This window comes from Ceratotherium simum, chromosome 29, assembly GCF_057802395.1.
Source record: "Ceratotherium simum simum isolate JZ-2026a chromosome 29, ASM5780239v1, whole genome shotgun sequence".
NCBI lineage: Eukaryota > Metazoa > Chordata > Mammalia > Perissodactyla > Rhinocerotidae > Ceratotherium > Ceratotherium simum.
The window spans coordinates 35368612-35388199 of record NC_141928.1 but is presented as its reverse complement, the minus strand read 5'-3'; the positions used below and the strand labels follow the sequence as shown (position 1 = coordinate 35388199).

At 48.4% G+C, this 19588-nt stretch overlaps 1 protein-coding gene across 1 annotated transcript in view; it reads left to right on the top strand.

The window, feature by feature from the left end:
• Positions 1-19588, top strand: part of GALNT12 (polypeptide N-acetylgalactosaminyltransferase 12) — a 52494-nt gene that overhangs the window by 7593 nt on the left and 25313 nt on the right. Inside the window, exons 2-3 of the mRNA XM_004423717.3 lie at positions 3908-4423; positions 15748-15917. Of these exons, the coding sequence (XP_004423774.2) occupies positions 3908-4423; positions 15748-15917 (686 nt within the window). The remainder of the gene's footprint in view (positions 1-3907; positions 4424-15747; positions 15918-19588) is intronic.

The following is a 19588-nucleotide window of genomic DNA, read 5'->3' as shown; positions in this document are numbered from 1 at the left end:
CCTCCGTATCAGTGAAGACTAGATTTGGCTGCATGGGACAGAAAACCCATAGAAACAGTGGCTTAAACGAGATAGAAGTTTATTTCTCTCTCACGTAAACAAAGCCTGGAAGGAGGCCATCAGGACTGGTTCAGAAGGGGCTCCTTCTGCCGTGTTGTTCCACTATTCTCAGTGCATGACTTGCCTCATGACCCAAGGTGGTTGCTTGAGCTCCAGTCTTCATATCCACAATCCAGCCAGCAGGAAGAAGGAAGGGTAAGGAAGTTTCCTCTAAAGATGTTACTCAGAAGCCCCATCTGACACCCCACTTATAGCCCATTGGCTGCACACACAGTCACATGGCCATGCCTAGCTGCAAAGGAGGCTGGGAAATCTAATCTTTATTCTGGAGACCATGTGCCCAGAGAAACAAAGAAATAAAAAATCAAGGGTTCTACCATTAAGAAAGAAGAGAAGAATGGAAATTGGCAGACACCCAGCAGTCTCTGCCACATCTTCTTACTGCGTTCTATTTCCTGTTCTGTCACTGACCAGCGGTGGGCCTGGACAGCACACTTCCTTTCGCCTTGTTACCAGTTCCCCTGGTAGTTAGGGAGGAGGGTGCTGCCATCCAACAAGGAAGCTCACAGTATAAACAGATGAACGTGTCACTGCTGTGGTTCCAGGGAGGAGAACCGGAGCTCCACCCTGAAGCCTCCTTTTCACGCTCCTGGGTGGTCCCCTGGGGTTTCTGGGAGCAGATTTTGAAAACTCCCAGATTAGATTACCACTGAGGCCCTCTCAGCAAGAGATCTGAAGAATTCATGTTTGTTTCATTTTGGGAGTGACTTCTCCCGGCACTTGACCAGGTTGCCTTCCATCAGATGCCTCCCCAGTGAGTTCAGACAGGTGCGTATGGAAGTAAGTGTGAGACACAAAGCCAGCCATTAATTGAGCATGTACTGTGTGTCTGACACCGTACCAAGCTCTGGGATCAGAAAGTAACCACAGTTCATACTCTAAGTCCCTTAATTCTTTTTGTTGCAAGGCCAGGGTGTTAACTAAACACAATCCAGTGTACCAAGTACTGTAACAAAGTATGATGTGATGGATTGAATTGTGTCCCCCAAAAAGATACGTTGAAGTCCTAATCCTTGGTACCCGTGAATGTGACCTTATTTAGAAAAGACTTTCAAATGTAATCAAGTTAAGATGAGGTCATTAGCATGGGCCCAAATCCAACATGACTAGTGTCCTTAGAAGAAGAGCAGAAGAGACACAGAGACAGACACACACCAGAAGAACGCCATGTGATGGTGGAGACAGAGATTGGAGTGATGCATCTACAAGCCAAAGAATGCCAGGGACTGCCAGCAACACCAGAAACTAGGAGAGAGGTATGGAAGATTCTCCCTCAGAGCCTTCAGAGAGAGCACGGCCCTGCCGACATGACCGATTGATTTTGGACTTCTAGCCTCCAGGACTGTGAGGGATAAATTTCTGTTTTCAGCCCTCCAGTTGGTGGTACTTTGTTATGGCAGCCCTGGGAAACTAATAGAGATGGTCAGTGTGATGTGTCAACTCGTGTAGGCTTTAATCCCCAGTTATTCAATCAAATACTAATCTAGGTGTTGCCATGAAAGTATTTTGTAGAAATGATTAATGTCTACAATCAATTTGACTTTAAGTAATGGAGATTACCTAAGTGGGCCTGATTTAATCAGTTGAAATGCCTTAAAGAGCAGATCTGAGGTTGCCCTAAAAAATAAGGAATTTTGCCTGTGGACCGCAGCTTCAGCTCATTCCAGAGAGTTTCAGCCTGCCCTTCCTGATGGCCTGCCCTACAGATTTTGGATGTGTGTAACCAGCCCCCACAACTGCGTAAGCCAATTCCTTGCAATAAATCTCTTAATATATCTTCTACTGATTCTGTTTGTCTGGTGGAACCCTGATTAATACACAAAGGATGATGCAGTCTTGAACTACATTTGCCTAAAAGACTGTGGAGCTGCTGAAGGCTTCACAGGGGAGGTGGCTTTGGGCAGGGCCTTCAGGGATGGGTAGGGGTTTGCCAGGTGGGGAATGGCATTTCAAATGGAAGTAACAGCATGTGCAAAGGCCTGGAATGGTGAAGCCTCGTCTCCCTCCTCCCACAGTGGCTGAGATAGGCCTTGCAGAGTTTGGAGTCACATTCTGAGGGCCTCTGCTGTCCAGCTGAGGACTTCGGTACTTGTCCTGGAGGTCAGCGGTTCTCCTTTTTTCACTCTTCTTATTCTACCTTTTAATTTATTTTTTACTTTTTGCTTTTTTTTTTTTTTTTTGAGGAAGATTAGCCTTGAGCTAACATCTGTTGCCAATCCTCCTCTTTTTGCTGAGGAAGATGGGCCCTGGGCTAACATCTGTGCCCATCTTCCTCATCTTTATATGTGGGATGCTACCACAGCATGGCTTGATGAGCAGTGCGTATGTCCATGCCCAGGATCCGAACCTGTGAACTCCGGGCTGCTGAAGCAGAGCATGAGAACTTAACCACTATGCCACCAGGCCAGCCCCTACTTTTTGCTTTTTTAACTGAGATATAATTTTCATAAGTCAAGTGCATAGGTTTTAAAGAACTTGATGAATTTTTACTTATATATATATCTGTGTAATCCCCACCAAAATCAAGATTTAGAATTAAGGCTGAGGGGGCCGGCCCTGTGGCAGAGTGGTTAAAGTTCCACACGCTCTGCTTTGGAGGCCCAGGTTCACCAGTTCAGATCCCTGGCACAGACCTACACCACTCATCAAGCCATGCTGTGGCAGAGACCCACATACAAAATAGAGGAAGATTGGGACGGATGTTAGCTCAGGGCTAATCTTCCACAAGCGAGGGGAAAAAAAAAGAATTAAGGCTGGGATTAGGGTGAGTGAGGCCAGTGAGGTGAGCTGTGCAAGCACAGGGTCAGATTCTATCTTTATTTAAATTTTTGATATTTTGTTCGTATATATATATTTTGTGTGTGTGTGAGGAAGATTCACCTTGAGCTAACATCTCTCGGCAATCTTCCACTTCTTTTATTTTTGCTTGAGGAAGATAAACCCTGAGCTAACGTATGTGCTGATCTTCCTCTATTTTGTATGCAGGATGCCTCCATAGCATGGCTGACAAATAGAGTAAGTCCATACTTGGGATCCAAAACTGTGAACCTGGGCCACCAAAGCAGAGTGGGTGGAACTTTCACCACTTGGCCAGGGGGCCGGCCACCTGTTCATATATTTTTGCATTCATTTTGATTTTTAAAAATATTGTTTATTTTGATTACTGAGTTCTTTTGGCCCGCCCTTAAATTTTGCACCTTGGAGAGAGAGCCTCTAGTCTTGACCCTGTTAAATATTTCCAGCACCCTGGTGGCTCCCTCATTCCCTCAATCCCCCTAAGGAAGCCTCTAGCCAAAGCCAAGGGTTCCTCACATGAATGGGTGGCCAGGGTGTGTGCGATCATATCGGGTGTGTAGGCGTATGTTTTTTTGATCAGGTTCTGGGAGGCGTGTGTGAAGTGAGGAATAAGAAACACAGATATTGACTAACCGGGAGCCAGGGGAGGGTTTGTTATTCAGGGATTGGAACAGTATGTCTTGGGGGGCCTGCAGACTTCAGTGAGACAGCCTGGTGTGGATTAGCCTCCCTGCGCCTCGGTCTCCTTATCTGTAAAATGGAGTTGATAATCCTGGTACCGCTCTTACTGGACTGAGTAAGGCTCAGGTGAGATGATGCAGGGAGCACTCGGCCAACGTTTACTGAGCGCTTACGACGTGCTAGGCGCCGGCTAAGGTTTTTACAGCTGTTACCCTTTTAATAATGCACACAGCCCAACGAGAAGGGGGCACGTCGCAGCGAGCCCACGTGGGGACCAGTAAAGGGCCACGGTCGGGGGTGTGGGGGCCAGGCTCCGGCGAGAGGGCGGTGGGCCGGGGGGGAAGGGGGCGGCGCGCAGGTGGGGCGGGCCGGGGGCGGGGCGGCGCGGCGGTTCCGGGATCCGGGTCCCGGGCTGCGCCGCAGCCTCGGGGCGCGCCGAGCGCTGGCCGCAGTGGCGGGCGCATGTGGGGCGCGCGGCGCGGCGGCACTGCCCGCGGGGGCTGCGGCGGGGCCGGGAGGCGCTGCTGGCGCTGCTGGTGCTGCTGGCCCTGGCCGGGCTGGGCTCGGTGCTGCGGGCGCGGCGCGGGGCCGGGGCGGCCGAGCCGAGACCCCCGCGCGCCCCGCGCTCCGGGCGGCGCGACCCGGTCCTGCCGCGGCCGCCGGTGCCCGCGGACGCTCTGGGCGCGCGGGGCGAGGCGGTGCGGCTGCAGCTGCAGGGCGAGGAGCTGCGGCTGCAGGAGGAGAGCGTGCGGCTGCACCAGATCAACACCTACCTCAGCGACCGCATCTCGCTGCACCGCCGCCTGCCCGAGCGCTGGAACCCGCTGTGAGTCCGCGGAGTCCCCGGGCCTCGGTCTCTGCCGCTGTGGAGTGGCGGGGTGGGATGGGGTCTCGACATACCAGGGGATCGCGCGTCTTATTGAGTCTTTCTCAGAAGTGGGCAGTGGAGGGGTTCATACGGGGGAGGGCGCAAGAAAGTTTTAGAAAATGAAAATAGAATCTCAGCAATTGACGAATCTGTTACTAGGTGGTCTCTTGGCTCCCTCCCCCTTGAGAAGGTCTGCCATTCGGCCTTGAAAAGTGTGGGGGTCGGGGCTAAGCAGACAGGTTTAAGATGAGACCCCCTTTGGGTGCCCTTCCTCGGTCCCACAGCACCCCCATTCTGGCTCCGCCGGTGTACCCCTGCCTTGGGGAAGCGAAGGAAGGACTCCTGGGCTTGGAGACGGGCTCCATTCACTTACTTGTGTGCTCCAGGGCCCATGAATGAACCGGGAGGGGCAGGTGAAGTGCAAGGCAGCTGGATAGCCAAGTCAGAGGCGACGAGCCTCCTTCCCTCTCGCTGGGAGTTGGATTCCTGAGCTCTAGAAGGAGGAAGGCAGGAAGGAGCAGCTGGTGGGAAAGACTCCTTCTGGCTGTGGTCCAGTCAACTCCGGTGCATGGTGCAGGCCCCGAGTCTGGGTGGTCAGAGGCCTCATTCCTATTGGAGCTGCTGGCTGGGCGGGTTGTGCCGACTTCCCAGGTGAGAGGGGAACGAGCTGGCAGCAGGAGAACGGCCCTCCTGGCCTGGCTTTCCTTTCCTCCCCTGTTGAGGATCTTCCAGGTCCCCCCTAGAGCTCACTCCTAAAGACTGGGGAAAAGAGGGCTCAAAGAGGGGGTCCGGGGAGGAGCCAGTGGGCAGCCTGCTGTGTGCCCCATGCACCTGCCACCCCTCCCACTCTCTGTCGTTCCTTCTTTACAGGTGTCAGAATAGGCTTGGAGAGAACAGGTGACTCGCCCAAGGCTGCAGGGCTGGGAAGTGGCCTTGGGGGACTGTGACCCTGCTGGCGCCCTTGGCACTGTGCTGATTTTAGGGACCTGCTCCGTGGATCCTTGGCCAGAGAGAGCCTGAGTGCCTGCACCGGAGGCCCCAGCTCTGTCCGTGGCAGTCTGGATGGACTTGCCCTTCACCGTGCTCCCTGTTGTTCAGGGTCTGCTCTGGCCTAGCCTCGTGCTTTTGCTGGAGGCATTTTCACTGTTAATCTTTTTGAGTAGAACTTTGTTTGTTGGGGTTGGTGGCGGTTCCCCCACTTCAGCCATATGGCTGAATGCATGTTTATCTCCTTGAAACTCCAGGGGTGCTCACTGAGGCAAGATCTAGGGGAAGGTTTCAGGTCAGACCCAGGGTTCAAACCCAGACCAGGTCAGAGAAAATCCTGGTTCTTTTGCTCATCAGCTCTGTGATCTTGGGTAAGCTATCTAGCCTCTCTGAGCCTCAGTTTCCCAATCTGCAAAATAGGAAATGAGTAGACATAACACAACCTAGGAATTAATAAAACACCTAACACCTGGGAGCACACTGTGTACTCAGTTCTTAGTTTTTACTGCCTTCTCTGTTGCTAACAGTATACTCAGGAGGTGGCTTTTAAGAGTCATCGGGGATTGGTCATAAAGTTTTTCTTTTCCGGGTTCCGACTTCCTTTATTGTCTCAGATTGTGAAATCTCTTTGAAATGCTGTGCATGACGTGTGGGGCTTATGCTACCCTGTCTCCATGGTGGCGCCGCTGCCCTGTGTCCTATCAGGATTTGCTTATAGATCCTGCTGTTGCATTGACCCTGGGAAATTAATCCAAACCCAGCATGATAAGGTGTGTGAATGCCTCCTGCCTTTAATTCCTGCAGCAAGGCCTGTCGGGTTATTCTTATCTCACTGGGGAGAAAGGGGAGCTTGATCTATGTCAGTCTCAGCCCGGCCAGGCTTTGAGCCATCACTTCGGTGTGGTCTGTAGGGTCAGGGCCTGTCATGGAAACTCACTTTTATTATAGTTCATACACGGGTGAGGGCCTAATCAGGGTCTTGGGATTTAGCTTGAGAAACTGGAATGGCAGATTATGAGTTCACAGTCGGGGTTGGAGGGGGGGCGCCTGGGACCCTAATTAATAAGCAGAGGGGTGGTTAAGATCCGTGAATGTCACAGGAGGGAATGCCCTGAGGGAGCATCCAGTCTAACCAGAGAGGAAAAGCTGTGACCCCAGGGTAACACACAGATATGGGGCAGAGCTGATCCAGATCCCAGATCTTTTATTCCTCGCAGTATTCCTTTTATTTCTCCTCTCTTTTGGGGTGGAGATAATTATTTATTTATCTTAGTTAAAAAACAATACATGTTCAGTCTAGAAATTTTGGCATATAAAGAGAAGAAAAAAGAGAAAAATAAAAATCACCCATAAACTTACCACCTCTGGGAGAACTGCTGTTAACATTTTTCTGTATATCCTTCTAGACTTTTCCAGGTACCCTTCTAGACATATGGGTATGTGAGTGAGAACATATTCAAAATGAGTATGTATGTACTCGTTTTTCATAGGCCCACGCACGTTTTACACCACAGTGGATGGGAACTACCAAGGGACTATTGGGCTTGGACTGTGTCTGCCCTTCTGTGAGCCTAATAATTGACATGCCAGTGGATTAGAGCTCAGCTTTGTTTCAGTTAGTTACAGCACTGAATCGAGGAGGAGGAGGAGGATGACAAGGAATCCTTGCATGGCTGTTTAGTAAGTATAGGGTTTGCAAAACTCTTTTGCAAATACCATCTCATTTGAGCCTAGCAAGAAGAGGAGAACTTTCACTCTGAGATGGCAGCAGGCCATAGTGGGGAGCCAGAGAGCTGTGGCCTTGGGGAACTTTTAAAAATATTGATGCCAGGGACCTTCTCCAGAACAATTAAATAAAATTTTTGTGGGTAGGGCCTAGGCTGAGGCTGGTGTGCAACTAGGATTGAAAGCTACTAGCTTAGATCCTGTGGATTTCTCACTCGGAAGATTACGGATGGGTGCTTTTGAGGGTGTGGGAGACTATCAGAATTAGATAAAGTGGGGATTAATAACAGGTCAAGTGCAGTTGAAACTAGTGATGACATCACAGTCAGTTGTAGGGTGTGTCACAAGTAAATGGTTGCTAATAGTGTTGTACCAATATTTGCAAAAAGTCTTAATTTTCATAGATCAGAAAAGCCTTGAGATAATCATTATAATGTCATTCTCATTTGCATTCTGACAAATTGAGCATCGGAGAAAGGTGGAGTGACAGTGCCCTTGGGGCTGTGCGTTTCCACACAGCACATGTATGGGGACGCCATGTGTGTGAACATCAGCTGTTCTCTGCCGTGGCAGAAGAGTTGTGACCACTGGTTAGGAAAGTGTGTAAGTAATACAGAGGTGCTTGCGTTTCTTGAATGCTTGCTTGGGTTTTAACCTTGTTAACGCTATAATTGCAGATGTGTATCTGAGTTCAAGAATCAGGACACAGGTGCTGCAATGGCAGAGTCTCAACATAGGTCTAAATAGGTAATTCAGCAAAAGAAAGTGTTTGTGTCTTGCTGGAGTTGGCAGGAGGGAGTTGGTTAGGATTTCTCTTTTTGCGGAGAGGTAGCCTGCTCATCTGTTCTCTTAACAGCATTGTCTTTGGAAAAACATCGCACATGGTGTGGACATTAGACTGATGTTTTGTTGCTTTTTTTTCCTTCCCCAACAAGGTTGTAAAGTGCAGGGTATTTTATTAATTCTTGTTAGACCATCTTGTGGTCGTTAGAGTGGCATCCTTTCTTTGAATCAGTTCTTTCAAATCTACAGAACATGTTCAGTTTAGGTTAGTATTTTCATGATGCCTTTTCCATTCTTTTACTTTCACTCATTCTGCGTCTTTGTGTTTTAGGTGTGTCTCTAAATAGCATGTTGCTCAATTTTGTGTTGTCATTAAAAAAAATCAAGGCTGACAGTCTCTGGCTTTAACTAGATGGTTTTGTCCATTCATATTTATTGTGCTTACTGAAACTTTAGGATTTGATTATGCCATCTTATTTTATGCTTTCTGTTGGTTATGCTTTTTCTATGTGTATTTTTCATGCTGCTTTTTGAGTTGATAAGGTCCCCCCACTTCTCATTCCATTTTTCTCTCTCTACTAATTTGGCAGTGACGTTATTTATTTATAATCTTCACTTGTAAATTTGAAAGTACATATTTAATGCAACAAAGGCTGAAGTTAATCAGTAACTGTGGACCTTAGAATGCTTTAATATCCATCACCTTCCTTCCCAATTTGTATGCCATTTTACTCCAGTATTTTAATTCTGCCTTGCTTTTTAAACCAACACATTAGACGTTTTAAAAATGCAGTATTTGTCTGTTTACATTTATCCACAAGTTTACAGTTTTCTCTGCCAATCATTCTTTCCTGAATGGTGGATCTCAGAGACCTTTCTGGAGTTCTTTTCCTTCTTCCTGAAATATATTGTGTATTAATTACTGTAGGAAAGGTTATTGTTGTAAATGCTCAGTTTTATTTATCTGAAAATGTTTTTGTTTTGCTCTTGTTCTTCAAAGATAGTTTTGTTGGTTATATAATTCTAGGTTGATAGTTTGGCATGTGAAGATAATATTCATTGTCCCCTGGCCTGCACCATTGTTGTGCGATCTCTGTACTGAGTTAAATTTGCCTGTCATTCTTGTTTCTTTGTCATTCATTTGAGATTGTCTTTTATTTATTTAAGCATATTAAGCATACTTATTTTATGCTCTGTGTCTGATAACTCTAGTATCTAGATTCATATTTTCTTGTTGTTCCTGGACTCTGAGGACTTCTTTTGACTTTTTTTGTAAGCTGAGCCATGCATTTAGAAGATTTTTTAAAAGTATTTTATCAAGAATTTTTTGAGTGTCCTATACTAGGAGGGTTCCCCAGACATTTTAGTCTTCCATATTGCCAGAAGTGGAAGTCCTATATTCACTTTAAAAAAAATACTTATTTTCTCTATTAGTCAGAATTCTTTGGGTTGTGACAGAAAACCCAATGTAAACTGACTTAAATATAAAAGAAAATCTATTGACTTCTATCACAGAAAAGTCTGGGATTAGAACTGGGTTCAGATTGTTCTGGGCTGTGGATTCAGGGACTCAACTGATGTCCTCAGGAAAATGTTGATTGGTCAGGCCTGGGGCATGTGACCTTCCCAGGGAGTGTGTGTACATGTGTGTGCACATGTGCATGTATATGTGTGTGTGTGTGTGTGTGTCGCCCTCCAGAAACCACACAGACTGTGTCAGGGAGACATGGTTCCTGAAAGAGAAATCAAATAAGGTGAAGAAGAGAGAAAGGATCCTGGGCGGGTAGAACACACCCATGTACATCATGACCTGGCTGGCTTATTCTACAAAGGATATGAGTTTTCACTTTTTTAAAGACATTTACGTGATAACCTGAATATAAAGATACGAGAAGATCAGGAGGCATTTACCGCCCCCGTTCATTCCTATTTATATAATACATAGACCTGCATTGTGCTAGTGGAGATGGTGGTGGTTCCCACCCACCAGGGGTGTTACGAAGGTTAAGTGGAGTGATGCGCTTGGAGTGCTCACCACACTGCCCGTCAGGTCGTAAGCACTCAGTAAATGTTGCTCTTGTTACCAGGTGCAGTACAGGGCATGCTGAAATGCAGACAAACACAATCCAGCCCCTGCCCTCACGAAGCACCTGGATTGTACCAGAAACTTAAGGAAGGGATGGCTCGCTATGATTTAGCAGTGAGTTTAGTGGGGAGCCTCCTTTTGTCCCCCAGGGGAAGGTGGAACCCCGACGTGATGCATAGCTGTCCTTGTCTGATTGAAGGACGCACAGCTTTTTCTCAGTCAGGAAAAGGGTCGAGTATTTGTCCTAGAAGCAAACTTAGAGACATTCCAGAAGGATATATTGAACTTGATGAAGGAGAATGCCTTTAAGGGATGTTTAAAAGAAAGAAGGAGAAACTATACCAGGCCAAGAAGGAAAGGAGAGGTAGACTGTTAAATTATTGCTCAATGAAGGCATTTGCTGTGGGGAGCTAAAGAAATATAATCCAGCTTTTAAAAAATAGTCTTTCTTTGTGATTATAGAAATGATGGATGTTCATTGGAGAACAGTTTTAGGATGCAGAAAAATATAAAGCACTAAATAAGAATCAGTGACATCTCCTTGCTCAGAGATGACCATTGTTAACATTTTTGGCATATTTCTCTCTATTGTTTATTGTTTATGTGCACACCCACGTGGTTGTTTATAGAATTGGCATAATGCTGCTTATAAATTTGTCAATACTGTCACTTCTGCTTTTTTGATTTGATGTTACAGTGTGACTTTTCTCTGTCATTAGAGGCTCTGAAAATGTGGTTTTGGGTGGCCATGTAGCATTTCTTCATGCAGCTCTGCTGTACTTAACTATTTCTTGTTGGACATTGAAATTGTTTATAGTTTTTTTTACTGTTATAAATAATGTTACAAAAAAAAATTTTGACAACAAGCCTCCTTCAGGGTCTCTCTGATTATTCCCTCAGGTGAGAAATTCTTAGATACACTGATGTGAGATCTAAGAGAAGAGGAACTTTTTGAAGCTCTGAGTATGTATTGCCAAATTGGTACCCAATGTTCTTGTGATTTAAGGGCACACAAATAGAGAGCTCACCTAGACTTTCCAGAAAGTGGCCTTGGGCTTTTGGTTCTCACAGAGCAGTGAAAAAACAAAAACAAAACACCAAGGGACTGATGTACAGTCCCAACTACTCGGTCGAGCAGAGCTTTTTCTGCCCTCCTGTTTATTCTCGCAGTGAGAAGAAATGAATTTAATCCAAAACTGTAGGGATCTGATTTCAGACCAAAGGACGGTTCTTCAAATGGAATAAACTACATTTTTGAAAACCTCACTTCACTGTCCTTATTTCCACTTATTTCTCTTTGGACCTGTGCACATTCGAAACTCAATTTTAGCTTTACCTTTTTTTAAAAAGATAAAAAAAAAATCTTTATCTTCAGGCTTCACAAAAACACTTTTTCTTTCCATGTCATATAAGCAATGAATTCTTTCCGATGCTTCCAGTGGGTTACGATAGCTTTTCTATGCACCCTTTCTAGTCCTCAGAGGCTTATCAAATCCAGACACACTTATTGATATTTTTATACATATGTATGTTTTCCATTTGCTATAACGTGTATTTAAGGAGGGCAGCGGTTTTGGTGGAAGTGAGAAAGAGGACCTGTGAGGGAGAGGACCTGTGTCGGGGCCTCTGAGATGGAGATGCACGTCCTAGCTCAAAATCGGCTTGGTGTTTGACAACAGCCTGTGCAACATTAACATTTTTTTTCTTCTTTTTGTATTAAACTTTTAATTTTGAAAAATTCAAACCAAGAGAAAATTTGCAAGACTAGCACAACAAACTCGTATATATCCTTCCCCTAGATCCGTTCATCATTTTGCCCCATTTACCTGATTTTTCTCTTTCTATATGCGTACTATAATATTATACACATTTGAGAATAAGTTACAGAGATAATAATCCTTTATCCTGTTTTACTTCAGCATCTATTTTCTAAGAACGAGGACATTCTCTCATGGTACCATGATGTAGTTATCAAATTCAGGAAGTGTGTGCAATATTGGATTCTTCCAACGGTCCCAGCTTTTAGAGCACCTTTTTCCTCCTGACCAGGTATCTAATCAAGAATTAGGTCTGACATTTCGTTGTCCTGTCTCTTTTGTCTCCTTGAGTCAGAAACAGTTCCTCTGCGTTTCATTAGGGCGTGGATGTTTTCTCAGAGTGCAGGCCTGTTGGTTTATAAACCTTCTTGCAGTTGAGGCCTGTCTGAGAGTTTCCTTGTGATTTATTTGAGCATATGTGTTACCACAAAACTTAGTGACTTAAAACAACGGTAAACGTTTGGTATTTCACGTAATTTTGTTGGGTCAGAGATTTGGGAGTGGCTTGCCTGGGTGGTTCTGGCTCAGGATCTCTCATGAGATCACAGTCAAAATGCCCCTGGGGCGTTCATCCTCTCAAGGCTTGAGGCTGGGGCATCTGCTCTCAAGATGGCTCCTTCCCTGCTGGGAGGTTTGTGAGGCCTCAGTTCCTCATGACATAGACGGTGGGATACTTGAGTGACCTCACCACATGGCAGCTGGCTTTCCCCAGAATGGATGGTCCACGGGAGGGAGCAAAGAGGAAGCCTCAATGTCTTATGACCCGGTCTCGGAAGTCACATACCGTCACTTCTGCATCTGTCCCTGTTTGGTGGTTTTAAAATATACCCACAAATTCTTTGATATCCTTCCCTTCAAAAGATGGACGGCCGGCCCTGTGGCTTAGCGGTTAAGTGCGCGCGCTCCGCTGCTGGCGGCCCAGGTTCGGACCCCGGCGCGCACCGCTTCTCCGGCCATGCTGAGGCCGCGTCCCACATACAGCAACTAGAAGGATGTGCAGCTGTGACATACAACTATCTACTGGGGCTTTGGGGGGAAAAATAAATAAATAAAATCTTAAAAAAAAAAAACAAAAACAAAAGATGGAGCCTAATTCTCCTCCCTTGAGTGTGGGCCGGACTCCCCCCTGTGGAGCACAGTGCTGAGTGACTCCTTCCGTGAATTGGAAGCCTGTGGTGTCCAAGGATTCAGGTCCTGCTGGCTAGGGCAGGTGGGGATGCCCTGTCTCATCAGGACACCAGAGCCGTCAGGCTTCCAGCCTGGGCTGACGTTCCTCCTGTGCCCGAAGCTGGGCCTCAGATACAGTAGGGCTGAGAATGTAAAGGGGCTGAGAAGAGTGAGCCCCTGTCAGAGGCTCTCAGACAAGCCTGTTCACGTGGAAACGCCACCCCAGTGACAGCAAAGCCTGGGCCGCTGCCGGAAGCCTCAGAGCTCGCTGCAGAAGCTGGCCTGGCGTTAGGAAGAGGGCCCTGGAGCTCGCTGGAAGACCCTGAGAGGGAGGAGAGGAGAAATTGCTCACGTCTTGGTAGGAGGGAGGGCTAGCTGGGGAGATTACACCACCAGAGGAGGTTACACCACCTCTCTGAGTTTTGTCTTTAAAATGGGAACAGTAAATACTAACACAGAAAGTGGTTTTGAGAGTTAGAGTACTACATTTCATGGGTTATAAGGCACTTTTTTAAATATTTAAACGTTTCTGAAATTAGGATGTGTCTTAAAATCAATACATTCTGCAGGTACGATTGGCAGCATTTGTCTTTCTTATTGATTCAAAAAAGAATTTTGTGTCTTCTAACCATTGGCTTCTTAACTTTCATGAAATCCTGTAGACTGGAGAATGGTAGCACTAAGGAATTACTAATTTTTTAAGGTGTTACAGTGATGTTGTGTTTACTATAAAAAAGAATCCTTATCTCTTAGAGATGTATATTAAAATATTTATGGATGCTGCAATGTGCTGGATTTTGCTTAAAAATAATCTAGGATTGGATAGTAACAAGACTTTAGTGGTAAGCACTTTGTTGTGTATACAGTTATATACCTAAAACTTATATAATGTTATATGCCAATTTTACCTCAATGATAAATACATAGATAAATAAAATAAAGTTTCCAGATGAAAGGAAAAAAAATTCTGGGATAGGGGAGTGGATGAGGGCATATAGATGGATCAGGATTGACCATGCATTGAGAGTTGTTGAAGTCACGTGAAAGGTACATAGGAGTTTCTTATGGTGTTCTCTCTACTTGTTGTATGTTTGAAAATTTTCATAGTAAAAGGAAAGAAAGCACAAACAAATAAGCTGTGTACACAAAGGGCTCTTCCTTGGCTGTTTGCGGGCTGGATCCCTCATTATTCAGGTCTCATCCTAAATGTCACCTCCTCTAAGAGGCCGTCCCTGGTTACCTGTGGTTGTTCCCCTTCCCACTCCCCTCAATAGTTGCTCTCTGTTTCATACCCTCCTTTTCTTCATGGCACCATCACTTTCTGAAATTATTGATATGTTTGCTTACTTGATCATTGTCCCCCTGAATGTAAGCTCTGTGGGAGCAGGGGCTTTACCCATCTGGCACATGGGAGGCGATCAGGAAATATTTGGTGACTGACTATTACACTGGTACAGTGCCTGGCACGTGGCAGTCAGCAGATGTTAATTCACCCTCCTCCTGCCTGGTCCTCCATCTCTTTGATCTGCCCCTCAGCTGCCTGTAAGGCCTTCCCTTTCTCCCCGGCAGCCTGGCTGGTCTTCAGCATTTATCCCCTCCTCGCATTTCCAGCCCACCCCTTGGTCGAGTCTTTGGCCAGCCTGGCATTCAAACCCTGATCCTTCTGGCTTCGGTCTTGGGTTTCTGTTCCTCCCCTATCTAGCTGTCAGCCATTTCCTGCTGGTGATTTCCAGGAACTGCCCGGTCCCTGGGATGACACTAGGAGTTTGTCATCGGTCACTCTGAGGAGAGAATTCTGTGTCAACCAGGGAACCGTCTCTGCAAAGTAACAGAAAACCCTGCTAAACAAAGAGGGAGCCTATTGGTTCCTATCACTGCCAGTCAAGGCTCACACCAGAGACTGGTGGGCTCAGCCCCGCCCCCTGAAGTTGCCACGGAATGGAGCAGGGGTGGCTTGGGTACTGGGGGGTAGTCGGTGTCCCCTACAGAGGACATGTTCGTATTCCTTCCTGGAATGTTCATATGTCCTAGCCCTCGGTTCATGCATTCAGTGCACCACCTTTGTTGAGCATAGACGCTGCTGGGACGAAGTGTCGGGAAGATGCTGGGAGAAGGCGGGGAGAGACTCGAGTGGTGCCTGATAACCGAGTTCTGTGGGGGACAGGGCTGAAATGCAGGTGTGGGCACGGGGCTGGAGGAGTGTGGGGGAGCAGCAGCTGCCCCAGACGGGGTCCCAGGGCCTTCCCAGAGGGGTTGGGCTGTTCTTGAAAGATGTCAGAGAGTTTGCCAAGTAGAGAGGGGAGGAAAGGGCGTTCCGGGCAGAGGGCACAGTCTGAGCAAAGGCCTGGCAGGGGGATTGGAGGGAGTGGACAGTTGGGAGAGCCACTGGGGAGAGAGAAGGGACAGTCTCCTTCCCTCTGATTCTGCTTGGTTTGTATGTTGCTCAAATATGAAAATTGCTTTAAAGCTTAAAAACAGTATCCCACAGTTCAAGCTTGTTGTGTGTCATGGTTAGAACTTTTCTTGGATCTGCTGGGGCTCCTAGTGGAATGTGGGGGGCTCTAGAAGATCCCAGCAGATTATTTCCCATTCCCAGGGGGAGGCCTCCAGATGGTGACCCATGTCCCCTTCATCGCTCCATCCCCAGCACCAGCCTCAGCCTGGTACACACAGTCGGCAGTGGGTTCTCAATTCCTGAACTTGTGTTGTATCTGCAGGTGCAGAGAGAAGAAATACGATTATGGACGTTTGCCCACGACATCTGTTGTCATAGCGTTTTATAATGAAGCCTGGTCAACTCTCCTTCGGACAGTTTATAGCGTCCTCGAGACGTCCCCAGACATCCTGCTAGAGGAAGTTATCCTCGTAGATGACTACAGCGATAGAGGTAAGCCCCCCACAGGGGCTCTTGGAGGAGCCTGGCCTTCCGTGGCAGCGCCTGGAAGGTGAGAGTGTGACATGAGAGATGTGGAATAAGCCTGGTAAGGACGGGACTCCTGTGTCCCTCTGAGCCCAGCCACTGCCCTCAGGGAGCTCAGACCCTGGCAGGGGACGCAGGTGTGATGACACAGGGCTCTACCCCACAGTGCTATGGGAGACAGTGGAGAGGGCCCTGCTCGGCCTGGGTGCTCAGGAGTGGTGGTTGACCTTGGTCTTGGAGGTCGAGTAGTTTGCAGGCAGCAAAGCTGGAGGGAGGGCCTTTCACGTGCAGGGCAGAGAACATGGAAAGGCCTGGGGTGCAGTGCTACATGGATCATGTAGGATGTGCAAGTCATTCAGGAAGGATGGAGGGCCAGCTGCTTCGGGGGGTACAGGAGAGGAGAGGAGACAAGAGGCAGGAGATGTGGGGAAAGGTGCAGTGTTAGACACGAGGCTGAGGAGCTGGGACTTTGTCCCAAGGGCAGGGAGAGCAGTCTTGTCCTTTGGGGGATCCCTCTGGGCTGGAGTGTGGAGAATGGTGTGCGGGGGAGCTGGGCGGGGAGGCAGGGGGCTGTTGAGGGGGCCAGGGGAGCGGTGGAGGCTTGGAGTCAGGTGGAGTGGGGGGGGCAGGAGAGGGGAGGGGAGAGCGGTGTTTGAGAGGAGGCACCCACAGGACAGGAGACTGGCTGTGGCGTGAGAAGGACTCGGGCGTCTCTGGCCTGGGTCTCCGGGTGAATGGTGGTGCCGTCCCAGAGCTGGAAGATCCACCCAGGGAGAGAGGGACAGGTCGGGAGAGGAAGGAGGGCGTTGGGCTTTGGATATGTTGAATTTGAGATGAGATCAAAGGGACAGGCCAGATGGGAGAAGAACTGAAGCCAGGAAGAGGCGTTCTGTTGAGAGGGTGGTCCATGTCCCAGGAGGCCTGGCCAGTGACCTGGGATCCAGCAATTCACATGTGCTCCAGGGCTGGCCCGTTATTAGTCAGTGCACGTTTTTTGAGTTTCTACTGTGTGTTCCAGGCACTGTTCTAGGCACTGGGGTTTCCCTGAGAAACAATGCAAGACAAGTCCTTCCTCTCATAAAACTCACATTCTGGTGAGGTGGGCGGAGATGGTCAATGAGCATGTAAGGAACGTAACATCACATATGTATCGCATAATATTACACAACACGTTATAACATAGTGTGGCGTAATATAATACATGATATAATATGATATTATAATGCAGCCGAGTGTTATAATGTGCTGTGGAAGAAGAAGGGGAGTGGCTGGGTGAGTGCAGCTCTGCTCTACTGGGGGAGGCCAGGAAGGCCTGTCTGAGGAAGTGGCCTTTAAGCCGAAAGCTGGAACGTGGGGAAGGAGGCAGCAATGAAGGTCTCGGGGGCAGTGGCCTGGGCCCAGCAGCAGCTGGAATGAGCGGGCCATTCTCCAGGGCAGACCACCGGCCCGTGGGGAGGTGACTTGGGAGACGAGGTTGCGGGGTGGGCAGGGCCAGATCAGGTTGGGCCTTGGAGGCCACCATAGAGGTTTAGGCTTCAATACGAGCTGATGGGAGCCATCGAGGGCTGTTAGGGGAGCAGGAGGTCTGCCTGGTCTGGGAGCTCACTGTGCCGCGTGGAGCGTGGCCGATGGTGGGTGAGGCAGGGCGGGAATGGAAGCACGGAGGCTGTGGGGGCTGCTGTGCCTTGGCTGGCTGGGGCTGGCGGGGTCGGTGGAGTAGCAGTCAGTTGGTAGACCTTTGACTAGCTGAAGTGGGGGCAGCTCAGCGTAACTGAGGGCAAAGGTCAAGGCCGTGGCAACAGGTATTGCCGAAGGCTTAGTTGCCAGAGCCTGCTTCAAACGCAGTTACCATCTCTGGGCCACCCACAGGGTAGCAGCTACTGCTCAGTGGGCATATGCTGTTCAGGCTCGGCCTGGTCTGTCTGCCTTCAGAGCCTGGTGCATTTGTCCTAATTGGTGGGTGTGTTTGGCTGTTCTCACAGAGACTCAAAATAACAGTGATTTACGCGAGATAAAAATCGATTTCTCTCTCACATCACAAATCTGGTATAACAGTCTAGGGCAGGTGTGGCGCCTGGCTCTCTGCCCTGAGTCTCCACCTTCTCTAGGATGTTGTGCTGCCCTGGTCCGCGTGCTCCAGGCTGGTTCTTCACCTCCTGCTCACTCCCGTCAGCAGAAGGGTTTCCAGGCGCTGGGGAGCCACATCTGGAAGTTCTCCTCACATCCCATTGAGCAGAACAGGGTCACCTGGCCACACCTAGCTGCAAGGGAGGCTGGGAAATGTAGTCTGTATCGTAGGTAGCCGTGTACTCAGCGGAAAATCCCAGGAGAGTGAGTTTGAGGGGACAGTTGGCATTCTCCATGACAGCGTGCAAGCCAGGCTGGGGTTTGAGGCCGAGTGTGGCTGACTCGGCACTGGGTTCTGGGGTCAGGCACCTGGGTCTGAGGTGAGCTTTACCCTGGGCAAGTCGGTGTCTCCTCTGAGCCTCAGTGTCTCCCCCGTGAGTGGGTTTGTCCACCCCGTCTCAGAGTTGTGGTGAGGAATAAATGGGATCATGTATGGGACAGAGCCTCGTGTGGCCGCAGCACGCCCTAGGCACTCATCTCCCTTCTCTTTTTCCTCTCCTCCCAGGGTGGTTTTAAGTCTGTGTAGACACTGGATCTGGGTCACACCGCATGGGCTTGAATCCCAGCTCCAACACTTTGCAGCTACACAGCCTGGAGCATGGAGCCTAACCGGTTTCAGCCTTAGCTTCAGCCCCTGTCAAATGGGATAATAGTTCCTACCTCGTAGGGTAGTTGTGAGGATTAAGTGAGATCAAGGCGGTAACATCCTAGGCCTGTGCCTGACATGTTGTCAGCGCTTATTAAATGATAACTTCTATTTTTATGAAACATTTAAACTGTAAAGTGCTGGCAACATTTCAGAAATGTATTCATTCAGATGCAAATGTCAGATTAGTTATTTTCTCTTTATGGGATTCACTGGCTCCTCGGGAGGCAGGAGTACTCTATGAACCCTTCCAGCCCAGCTCAGTTCTCTGTAAATGTAACGCGCTGTGGGGCCAAGCTGTCCCTTCCCATCGTGGTGACTTGTAAAGCAGGCGAGGTGCCTGCTCCACCCGAGATGGAGGTGAGTTCTGCCCTGCCCCTGCTCTGCCCTCTCTGCAGTGTCAGTCTGAGCTCCATGAAGGGAGTCAGCCCCTCCCAGGGGCGGAAGACAGTCCAGGCAGACAGAAAACTAGTGCTGGCCAAATCTGTACCCAGTGCAGGGAGGCTGCACGTGCGTTTTCAGGGCGCTGCGCTAATTAGCTTTGCTGGGGAAGTCACCTCCCTTACTCCTGCCATCAGCTTATTTGCAATTATATTTAGGATTGAAAAAAAATCAACCAATGAATGTTTTTTTGAGTGTTGAGGATATTTAGGGAAACATTTGCACAAACTATGAAGCAACCTAGAACATTTTACAAAATTTCCCATTTTGCTGAAGATGGAGGACTTTGAGACAAAGCCCATGTTGATGTGGGGAGATGCTCTCATCTTTATTTTGCCTAAGGAGTTCCCATCTACCTCCACCTACCCATTGTGGCCTCCAGTCCCGGAGCCTGTGTGGGAAGGGGCCTGCATGTGGAGCCGGG